General features: G+C 37.1%; 1 protein-coding gene across 8 annotated transcripts in view; it reads right to left on the bottom strand.

The window, feature by feature from the left end:
• Positions 1-4,752: 4,752 nt before the first annotated feature.
• LOC139754093 (calcium-transporting ATPase sarcoplasmic/endoplasmic reticulum type-like) overlaps positions 4,753-12,430 on the bottom strand; it is an 86,699-nt gene continuing 79,021 nt past the window's right edge. For 3 of the 8 annotated variants that reach the window (XM_071671167.1, XM_071671165.1, XM_071671166.1), the window contains exons 10-11: positions 12,302-12,419; positions 4,753-5,483 (exon numbers count right to left, since the gene is read on the bottom strand). In XM_071671167.1, coding sequence (XP_071527268.1) covers positions 5,455-5,483; positions 12,302-12,419 — 147 coding nt within the window. In that variant the 3' untranslated portion in view covers positions 4,753-5,454. Of the gene's footprint in view, positions 5,757-6,765; positions 6,825-12,203; positions 12,420-12,430 lie in introns of those variants that run through there. The other 5 variants (XM_071671169.1, XM_071671170.1, XM_071671163.1 and 2 more) reach the window with 3 other exon arrangements.

The raw sequence follows: 12,430 nt of genomic DNA, 5'->3' as shown, positions 1-12,430 counted from the left end.
TAACCAGATACCACTGTTACCCGAGCCTGGCTGGCAGACATCAGACGTCATACACAACATTCATTTTTCACCTAAAAATCGTCCACACACTCATGGACACCCGTCTGGCCAGTGCTGCTAAAGACATGTTCGTGAAGTTGTCTCACCGTGGTCAAGCCCCCATGGGTTCGAATCTGGGGTGCGGCTGTGGGTATAGGAAACAATAGATGCAGCCAAAGACTGGCCAGTTATGGAAGCATTTGGTAGACTAGAGGGGTAAATATTGTCAAGGACAGCTGCGTGGCGATGAAAATATTAGACAAGGTGAGAGATAAAGAGGGGGATATTGCCAGACTGCAGGAGATAACAGATAGGTCACTATACAGATAAGGGAAGCCGTGCACAGGGAAGCAACAAGTCGTTGGTTAGTAATGGTCTTTGGGCTGGATGAAAATCACCTGCCAAACAAGGAGGAAAGAGGAGCTAGAGAATGACAAAAGGTCCAGGAAGTGCTGCAAGCGATGGATCTAGAGAAACAAGTGCAGAAATTAAATAGGCATATATATATATATATATATATATATATATATATATATATATATATATATATATATATATATATATATATATATATACTTATAAGAAAGCAGCTCAAAAAGATTGTATCTTAAGAGTGACACACCGAGGGCATATAGAGAAATATATATCCAAGGAGAAAGAGAAAAAGGTTAAAAAACAAAAAAAGGAATGTTTGGTCACTGTCGGAAACGCCACTCCCGCCTTCAGTCTAAGGGAAGGAAGAGCTAGCTATTTAGTGCCCCAGGCGCAAATACCGACGACCTCTTTGTTTTTTCGATATGTGGTGGCAGACGACGCTTAATTATTAACCGGGGAAAGAGTTGGCACCGAAACAAAGAGGAATTACATACATGGTAACTCAAGAGGATTGTGATAAGTTCTTTGAGAGTCGTGGAAGTGAGGAGGTTCCAGAACAAGAGCATGGACGAGCGATACGGAAAGTTCTGTGAAGATTACATTGAAGGGGTCAGAATATGAATACCTCTGATGGCTAAATCAAGATCGACCAACGATTTTCATGATTTTCACTCTTACCAGTGTACTGAGGGAACGTTCCGCCTGTGCCACGGTGGATGGTCTGCTGTAATGCTTGTAGCGTATCATGTAACATGGAGGAAGTGAGTACGAGTGACTACGAGGATTTTGGGTTTCGCAGTCACAAATAGTTTAAGGGAAATTTAAGGAGAAAAAAAGAAATGCTAAGCTTAAGTCCATGCCACATGCATCAGTCGTAGAATGATCTATAAAACATCTGAAGAAGGTATTAAAGGTTTTCCCCAATTGGTGGATGCAGCGTGAAATTGACCACTAAATTGATGGCCCTTGCAGTTACGGGTGCAAATCCCAGATATCAAACCAACTTCAACACTAAGACCGAGGATTTAGTTTACTGACAACTATGATGAACAATTACCACTCACTTCTCACCCTCCCAACGCGTACTCTCTATCTGCTTCTCATAACATTGCGGGCATTATAACTAGCAAATTTAAATTTTCTTTTTATCAGTCATAAAAAAAACGAAAAAAGGGAAAAGCGCACAGAGAAATAGGGATGAGGTTGACTTTTATAAGAAAATCTAAAGTAACAGCATTAATGTGGCGGCCATGATGCCTCGAGATGAAACGAAGCACTTACGATTCCGGTCACGGTAAACCCATTAGTGACAAGATAGTAATTAATCCGTCTTGCTCATCGGAAGACCGAGAAACAAAAAAAGATGTAGCCACTTCAAAACCAACATCAAGCAGGTTCCCAAGGGCATTAGCAAGCATATATTTACCCACTTAAAACTCACACCGTGACATGAAAGGCCCTGAACCGGTTTGCTTCGTATGGTGGTTGAGTCCTGTGAATGTGCAGCTGTGGTTCACAATGATTATCGTGGGTGGTGATAAGCCTCACTCCTATGGGGTAAAATGGTGTTTAAACTTAACCTTCGATGAACAAGTGTTCTCTCAGATGCTCACAAGTACGCTATATGGAGGGAAATATTGTTAGCATGCTGGCAAAATGATATATTAATAACGTCATATTTAACTACAGTATTGCATGTGTGGGGTAGACAGAACATGTGGCCATAATCATTGGGTACTGGACAATGAGATGGCCTTGACTAGGGCCTCAGTTGCCCGTTCAGTTTAAGCTGACAAAAAAAAAGCAACATGATAACAGCTGATAACATCTGAAACGTTAAAAGATTTATTCTACATGCAGTATAGTTTCTCATACAAGATTTTTTTTGTGTATAGTTCTTAGGTCCTATTGAATGGATATAAAATTGTGGGCATTTCCACTATGATAATTTTCAGCTTTCAGTCTTATTTGCTTATCAAATATATATAAAAAAAAAATCTAGTCTAACAAAAAGAAAGAGAAAAAGGACAAAAAAATTGAGGGTCAAAATATGTCATAGCAAACCAAGCCTAGTTAAGGAAAAATAACGTGATAATAGTTACATTCTAGTGAAAGGTGCAGGCTGAAAGAGGACAAATGTGAGATGGGATTTAAAAGTTATAGGCAAACTTTAGGGAAAACTGGAAAATGTTTTGGCATGAACAGAACAGGCAAACAAATAAAAGTATCAGTTCGGGGAGCTGTTGGGGAAGAGGTACCATGCAAAGAAGAGGTGACAAGATGGAGTATTTCAAAGGACTGTTGAATGTGTTTAATAACAGGATTACAATTGAGGAATGTTTGGGATGATGAGTTATGTGAAGTGAGAGAGTCATGGCAAATGTTTTGGTGACAAGAAAGGCGGTGGTGAAAGTTTTGCACTAGATGTTGTGTGCCAAAGCAGCTTGAATGGATGGGACTGAAGTTGAGTTTCTCAAGAAAGGGGGTGACAGTGTTGTTGATTTGTTGGTAATTTTTTCAGTGTATATATAGCTCAAGGTGAGGTACATGGGGACTGGCAGAAAAGTCTGTATGGTTCTGTTTTATAAAGAAATGGGAAACAAAAGAGAATGCTTAAATTACAGAGGTATAAGTCTGCAGAGTATACCTGATAAGTAGTATAGGAGGATGATGATGGAGCAGCAGACTGGAGAGGAACAATGTGGCTTCATGGGTGGTAAAGGATACGTGGACTAGGTGTTTGCTATTTGTGAAATAGCAAAAGAAAAGGATGTGATCTGAAGGTGTATAATAGGGTTAATAGAGATGCTACATGAAGTGCACAACAAATTTTTGGTGTGGGAGGAAAGCTGCTGCTAGCAGTGAGTTTTTATCGAGAAAAAACTTTATATGTAAGTAGGAAGAAAATAACTGATTGGTTCCAGGTGAAGGTGATATCACCATTGCTGTTTAACCTGTTTATGGATGAGGTTGTGAGAGGATTTAAACAAAAATTTTGGAGAGCGGTTAGGTGTGCAGTCTTTTGATATAAACTGGATGCAGATGATAAAGCTGTACTAGCAGATTAAAGTAGGAAACTGGATAAGCTGGTGTCAGAGTTGGGGAGAATGTAAGAAAGCCAGAGATAAGGTAATAGAGAGAGAGAGAGAGAGAGAGAGAGAGAGAGAGAGAGAGAGTAATTCAGAGAGTGAGTTTGAAGGGAGAAAACTTTGAGGAAGTGAGGTGTTTTAAATAACTGAGTGTGGACTTGGTGGCTGAGGTAAACCATACTGTGGGTGAACTGATAAAAGGTCCCGAGTATGTGGAAACAGAAGTCACAGCCTGTGAGGGCAAAGATGGGATATTGTCCTCCTTATCTATGAGAGTATACAGTGATAATAAGTGTTTCCCAGGTGTGATTTAACATATCCCATAGGTATTGTTAACCCATCTTTATATCATTCCTGGGGATCAGGGGAAAGAATACTTCCCACAAATCTTCCTGCATGTCATAGGAGACTAAGAAAGGTGGGAGCAAGGAGCTGGAAATCCTTCCTTCCTGCATTACTTTCCATAGTTGGAACAAAAGAAAAGAAGCCAAGGAAGATCTTTCTCTTGTAGGACTCGGTCATCCTTTCTGGATGCCACCTTTCTCAAGCAGGAAATAGCAAAGAAGTATATCAGAAAGTTGAAATTTTTATATATTTTATATGTCACATTAAGTTCCAGAAATAAATTTGTAAACCTTCTTGAGTATCTAATTTAGGCTTTTGAAAGTATGACCAAGGATATTTAGCAGATGAAAATGTGGCTTCCAACAAGAGACAGAAGGTAGATGAAAACAGATGGTAAGTGATCTCAGACTGTCTGCCATAATATGGTGACAAAAAAAAAGAAAAAAAAAAAAAGTGGAGAAAACTGAATTTCCAAAAGTAACAAGAATAGAGGAATATCTGCTATAACTGAGGTATGTGAAGACTATTTAGAAGAATTTTCTACTTTAAGAAAATGGCATTATCAGATTTAGGCTAACGGATGGTCTCTAACTTTGGGAATGTCAATGGGCCATTTCGACAACTGTTTCTTTCGCTACACCTTGAAGCTTTGGAACTCTCTACTGTCTCATGTCTTCCCCAATACCTTTGACCTGGCATATTTTAAAAGACTAAGTTTCCCAGTTCCTACAAAATTCATAAATACTTTTCCTTGTCTCTTCTTTTTCCCTTACATAATCCTCTCTATATTCCAATTAAAGCTTGGCATTGATGTGGACTTTTGTCTATGACTGTAGCCTCCAATGTTGAAAAAAGAGTAGACTATAATAATGAATCACTGATGGTTAAGATGAAAAGACAACTATTCTTTTAATTATTTATTCTATCATCAACAATAAATGAGTGGCATGTACAAAATGGGGTACAAAATTGCACCACATCTTTGTACTTGAACAAGTGGATGTTTGTATGGTTGTACACTGCTCCCTGATGGGCCATTTGACATGAGCACAAACACAGGACACAACACACTTGGTGTGACTTTTGGCAATGTTTGCCCAAGAGCAGTTTAGCTAACAGTTTATTTCAACAAGGGAATCAAAATGATCTAGTGTATCTAAATCAAAGTACAACACAAGTAAATGAACATATTCATCCTCTATATCATCCATTGGATGGAGAATGTTGGCAAGGTGATGGGCCACTGGCTGAATCCTCCCCCTGCATGTGTGGTTATGTTGAGTGGTGCACCAGACATACAGAGGGCCAAGGCATTGCAGGGGGAGGCTGAGATCTCTGGTGGAGGTGAAAGACCTCGCACACCACCACCGTACGCTGCTGCCCCTCCATTGACACACAGCCACTGCCTCCTGAGAGCCATGGGTATCAGCCTGAGGGATGGAAAGTTCCCCCATGGTGCTGGAAAAAGTTCTCTTGTGGCGGTGGCCATGGCGGGGTGGTGCTGAGCTCATCACAGACATGGCACTGACAGTTAGCAGGTTAGTACAGCTATTACTACTGGCTGTGAGGACATTGGAAAGCTGGAGCAGTTGTTAACTTGCAACCTTTACCACTGCTTCTCAATCGCCTCGGGTACTGTAATAAACAGCCATATCCATATTAGAAACTAATCACTGAAGGGGAAAGATAAATTGTTAGGTTACTAGTTGCTGCTACGTCTACCAATTTCTAAGAACTAAAACTGAAAGAAAAGAAATAAAAGAAAAGAAAAGAAAATGTTGTGTTAGAAAATATTAAAATAATAAAAAATCTACATCTAGAGTAGTGGAGTCAGATGCCTGAGGATTCTCTGTGATGGGCGTGATATGCTTCTACCTGATGACTGCTCTTATTTAACTGCGTCAGGCACTGTAGGAAAGAACCAAAATATTACACAAGAGTATGGGGATATATGGTAATTCATGACTAACAACATCATGTGATTTTTATACAACAGTTTTTCACTATTTTGCATTTTGACATGAAATTTTAGAATTTTCATATATTTAACGTAAGTCCCTGAGTATAAGCTCTGCTGTTACAGTATAAAAATATAAATAAATTTTTTTCAGCAATAGAGTGTACAATAATAACATTGATATTCAATAAAAATCACAAGAATCTAATCTCAAGAAAACATGCATAATAATTCTACAATTTTTTGATAAAAAAAAATTTGTTTTGGAAAGATTGAAATGCAGTACATTTATACAGACTGAGAGGAAATGACAATAGTTGAAAAGGATCACAAAAACTTTGTAATTAACATAAACATTCATAATGTAAGAGCATCTTCAATCAGTTACTGGAATATTTCTTGTTTTATCACATTGACAGATGAGTGCAGAATACTGTGAAGAATTTAAATGACGTGAAGACAATATTTTGAAAACTCTAGTTTAGGTGCTAAGTTGCGGACACAGGAAATATGTAACTAGAATGCTATCATCCTTTTCCAAAGCATGAAATTAGTCTCTAATGCCATCTATAGTTATAGCATATTTCAACTCTAATGCTTCTGCTCTCAAGACTCCAACCACTTTAGCACTGAGTTAAACATCATAATGAAACAAAAATGCAGTTCTGTAAATGCTAATTATCACCTCATATTTCTATATAGCAGCATTCATTAAACTATCTTTTATAAAAGGGAGTTGGCTTTAAATCATGTATTTTCTTTTCACATAATTCTTACAAGAAACAAGGCTGTATGGCTATAGCATCATCAAGCTAGAAGCATCTATAAAGCGAGCAGACACTGCAAAATTTGATTACTCTCAAGATGATGAAGTGGCTATCATCAGTTTTTCAGTTCTATCTGCATTCAACACGGACAAAGTCGGCAAAAATTGTAGGAATCTGATCACTAATAACTTACTGTCGGCAACCAGAGAAGCCTACAACTGCCAGTGAGAGTTCATTTCCTGCCTTCCAGGACTGAGGGAACAAAGGGATAAGGTGAGTACACTGTGAGCATGGGGGCAGTGGGGAGGGATGGGGCTATGGTAGCACTTTGGGAAAAAATCATCAGGGATGGGAGGGTCTGATACAAAACAGATATACACTTGTTATTTGGTATCCTGGGATAAGTTCTTTTAATAAAATTAAGGCTAGGATTAGGATATTAAATTCTCATGCATTTTCTAAAAAAAAACAATGAGATCTTGTCAATAGCCTGACATTATGTTACTGACTTGTAAATTACCATCTTAAAGTGGGAATGACTGTTAGAAAAAGTATAATGGGGAGTAAACCATTAAATAAACACATGCCCAGTCTGTGGAAAGTGGAAGCAATTGGACTTATTAGATCCTTTTAATGGTGGTAACATATTTTTGGAATGTTCTGTGGGAAGTGAGGACATGAAAACAACCATCACAGGTATTGGAAATTCAAACAGACTGGAAGGATGAACCTTTGAAATCTGTCCACTTAACATTTGCAGTTCATCTACCCAAGAGTAGGGAGAATTACATCAATCCATGTTAAGTATCTGACAGCGATGTACGGGAAATGCCATTCCCAGCCACTTACATTAATCTTTCTTCTGTTTTCTGATGAGAATATCAATATGATACCAAAGTTCAACCAAATCTATATAATAATCATACAGTTGCATGGGTAAAAAAATAATTTTGTGAGAAATACCGTATGATCTCAAATATTTTCTCCTTTAAGGGCAATAGCAAGAATTAAAGACTTCATCCTTTAAATTTTTCTTTAAGTACCATTTGCATTTTTCTCTTATCTTCTTTAGAACAGTGGATTTCAGTGAAAAATTTTTTAAAACATGAAGGATTAAGAGAATTTTTTTTTGTTCTAAAATATATAGCAATCTTGCTAATTTCAGTAGACTTTAGCTAAACACTTTAAATTCCTGAGAAAATTTTTCAAACCCTTAATTCGAAATCTGATTACATTTCTATATCACAATCCAATAAATCTATTAATCTATTACATCTCCTTTGTAATTCATTCCTATGGTATATGAAAAGGCTAACCCCCAAAACTTTCCCAGAGCATTCAGTCTTCATTTATCTTTATGTTAATCATCTCACATCTTTACATATCCATCCAGATAATATTTTCTCTAACAAGTATTCTTCTTATAGTTCAAACCAATACACTCGTGTGCTTGCTTATTTTCTTCTAATTCTCATACCATTTCCTGCATTGAATCTCAATGAGTTACTCAACTTTACTTCATTTATGTAAATCTATCTCTGTCACAATAAACCAGCTCCAGATTCAGTTGGGGAGATCAGATTCACACAGCGTCTCTGACCACATCCTCATCCTATTCCCACTATGTTAAAGTGAAACATCTTTTCCATGTTTGCCTTTCCTAACTTGCTTCAGATGCCACAACTATAACAAAAATCATTAAGAGTTTCATCATATCACAGCTCTTAATCCATTATAGAAATCTGTGCTTTCCATGCTTAAATTTTGCTTTACACTACTTCCTTTCCACATTTTCCTTCATTATATCAGCATTAAATATTCTACTATATGAACACATTCACTCATTGTCCACTATCATTCAAATTAATTCAATAACCACATACAAAAATGTACACATTACGACTTTTTCCACATAACAATCAAAAGGACACTCATCAATCATTTCTGTCGCTCTAATCAAGACTGCTTTTCACAGTTCATTTCAGTGTTCAAATAATTTTGCTCAATTGGGTATACAGTATTTTACAAGTCAGCACTCAGAATACAAGTTTGCATTTCAGAATACAAGTCTGCATTTTTTTAAAAACTAAGAGATATCACAGCTTAAAATTCAGACACTTTATATTCAAGTAATTCTGAAAAAAAGATATTAAACAAGAAACCCTAACCCCAGACAGGGATTAATTTACTTTCCAAGCAAAAAGTTTTCATAATCTTAAAGTAAACTTCCTAGATTTAATATCCTAAACTACGTCATTTTCATTAAATGCATACAACAGAAAATTCTGTCTCTTACCTTAAACATCCTATGTAAGGCTGGAGGATTAATTAGTCACACTCCACTCTCTACACAAATGGCCAAAATTCTGGATATGGCCACTGTAGAAGGGCCATTAATAGCTGTGCCATTAAAAATGGGAACAAGGTCTAACAAGCTACAGAAAAGGGCAAGACAAGACAAACACAAAACTCTTTTCATAATTTCTTAACAATGGTTTATTTAACAAAACTCATGACATCACAGCTTATAAAGGAAATAGCATAAATGGCATGGACACAGTGAACAGGAAAGGTTATTCAAGCAATATTATTCAAATGACATTTGTGTATTGTAACAGCAAAGAAGGAAGAATTCTTTTAAGGTCTAGTTATAATTATAAACTTATTAACAATCAAAATTGCTGAATGATCTTAAAATGAAATTTGTAATCTCCTTCCTTACGTCATACTGTTGACAGCGATGAAAATCATTCTGAGTGACAGGTGTTCTCTGTGATCAGGATAACTATTATTGTTCACTTGTGCCTTTCCACTTATAAGTCGTAAAATTGGTAGTAAAATACTGAACAAGTGAAAAAGGAGTTGCATGACAGTTAGTTTGGCTGACAATAAACACGTGTTCACTAGTAACATGGACAGTGCTCCAAAGCAGCTGCCATAATAATCTCAATGTGATGAATGACACATTAGTTTGTCAAACACAATTTGCACTTCACTGGTATACTATCCCTAATTACTGAATTTCTGGGAGGTGCAGGCAAGGAGTCTGATACTTATGACCCGCATTCTCATCACACAAAGATAACGAGACCTTTGGTACTCATTACAATGTTATGAATATTAAGAATTATATCACTTACATTTAATTCAAGTAAAAACATCTAGCTACATTGGATGAAAATATTTTTGTATTTACCATGACAAGACAATGTAAACTGATGAAGTTCAGTGAAAAACTACCATCAGAGGTTATATTTTAATAATCTTGCCTGATATCTTACAGTATTATAAATGCCATGAAAAGGGAGAAAAAATATGAACTCTTTCCTTAAAAAATAAATGAATAGAGATGAATTGGAGGTAATGAGGGCAATGAGGTAAAAAAATTTATACAATAATAATACTCACAACAGTTCTGTTGGTGTGAGTCTCAGGAGAGTAGCAGAGTAAGTCTTGGCAGAGTATCACAAAAAGACCATGAATAGGTAGGAGAAGGGAAAGGGAAGCAGGAGAACTCCAGGAGGAGGAAGAAAGCTTAAGTTAAAAAGAGTTATAGTTCCTCTTCACTTGGTTGACCCAATGGTGGCTGTTCTTGGTGGTCTCATGTCCTTAATTGTAGGTGATGAAGATGGGATGGTTGGTTGGGAGTAAAAGTTCACGAGTAGCAATGGTGACTGTAATCCAATTATTGCCTGAACCTTTTACATCTTAGAAGCAGATGGAATTTGATGATGATGCTAATGACTGTGATGATGATGAAATTATGACTGTGATGATGACAGCAATGGCAGAAGCAATGATAAGGGGTCAAGCTCAGGTAAAATTCAGGCAAGTAGGCTCACACACTGGACTGAAGGGTTTTGAATTATGCTAAAGCCCCACTGTATGACTGGCTTCTTTATGAATGTGAACTATGATTGGCACTGACATTAATATATTAAGATCCATCTGGTTACAGTGTTAACTGTGTTTAGAGGTTTAACATTATAATACTGATGGAGATCTGACACTTAAAAGCACAGTCCAGCTTGGTTTGGTATAAAGCACCCAAGAACTCCTCTGTACATATTTCATTTGAATTTGATCCACCTGCTTGGATACCTAAAATGAGTAAAAATTAAGAGGAACAAACTTAAAAGGTAAGGATAAAAAAGCTTCATAGGTCTTTGAGGAAAGTAGGGGTCTTGGATAGCTTTATGATGTCTGGTAAAATAAATAAATAGGGAAACTATGATGAATTTATTCCAAAATCTGTCAAAGAACCAATTATGCCATGCAAACAACCACACATTCCATAAATAAGTGTCTTCATAAGGATCGTAATGTAAAAAGTCCCAAGTATGCAATGGGTAATGATGGTAAACTTCTTTATCTATTTGTTACTATTACTTGCATGATCTTTTTAAAGATATATGCATACAAAATATATAAAACTGAGTTACTAATACTCCCATAGCTCCAAAGATATGCTGGTCATGGCATCAAAAATGATAAAACAACCATTATTTGCTACTACCAAAGTATCTAACATAACTGTGACTACCCACCCTATCATGACTGAGGAATTCAACTTAAGGGAGAATAGATCAGGATACCCATAAAGAGAATCCAAAAATGCACCAAGAAAGTTATATTAAAAAATTACATTATCCATTGCACATATTTATGTGTTATTACAAATTGCAATGACCTTATACTACACACTACAGGGAAATACTTTTAATTTACATCTACAAGATGTGAACCATCCAAATGTTCTTGTAGGATACAATGGCATGCTTGGGGAAAGGAGGGAAGGGGACAGGCAGGGACCAGATGCCACCAAATAAAATGAAGGCACAAATTTCAAGAACTGTCTACATGAGACATCTCACTGTGTGTACCCTACAGGTAATACTTCATTATTTTTCATTAAAAAAATGTCTTAGATGCTCATAAATCATGTATCCCCACAAGCATGCATTCACTTTCCCATCAATATAGATTTATTACCTTATAAATTTTACCAATGACCCTTTTCAAAGTCTATATAAATCTTATATCTTGATCCCAACTCAAGGGTCTTGCCCTCAACAACATAAAATAAATGGAGCATGGGCAGTCATCAAGTCATGTAGAATGTCTGCCTTCAGCTCAAAGGGAGCTTTGGTTGGACAGTTAACCACCTTCTTGTGAGAGGTGGCGATGTCTCTTAATTTGTGTCAACTCTCAGCACTTCATTATATGTACACTATACTTGACAATCACACTGCCCCCAGCTAAGCAACAGCAGTGGCAACTGCAGCAAACAGCACTGGCAGCTGGCAACCACAGCAGTAGCAACAGCTGACTCACATGGAGTAATTAAGGGCAACAACACTTCTCTGTCTTTCATTAACTCAAGTCACACACCCTGAGTCTTTCAGTCCCACTTATACCTTTCAGTGAAAGTGGGTAGAACAAGTGCTAAAGTAGCACATAAAAACATTGCAAAAATCTTATTGTCTCCACAAGTGATAAGGCTGTTTTAACAACCCACCCCATAAGGGAAAACTTTACATGAGTCAAACCACAATGTTTTTTTGAGCTCCCATTAAGAAGCCTTAGTTTCCCAAATGGCACATGTCTGACTCCCTGCAATACATTTTGTTAGGGTGGTGACTGAGGTTAAAAGAAGTAAATCTTGATGTAGGTAAAATAGATAGCCCAGGCTAGCACAATCCAGTGGCAGGAAAAGAGTGGGTTCTCACCGTCGGTGTAATTACGGGCGATGAACTTAAGAGTCTCATCCATCAGCAATACAGGGAGGGAAATCTTCATGACAGCAATCCACTGGTCAAGAGACAGTGGCATCACCTGGAACACAGTCTGAACATAAA

The sequence above is a fragment of the Panulirus ornatus genome, chromosome 16, assembly GCF_036320965.1.
Source record: "Panulirus ornatus isolate Po-2019 chromosome 16, ASM3632096v1, whole genome shotgun sequence".
NCBI lineage: Eukaryota > Metazoa > Arthropoda > Malacostraca > Decapoda > Palinuridae > Panulirus > Panulirus ornatus.
This window is presented reverse-complemented; position numbering and strand designations above follow the sequence as displayed.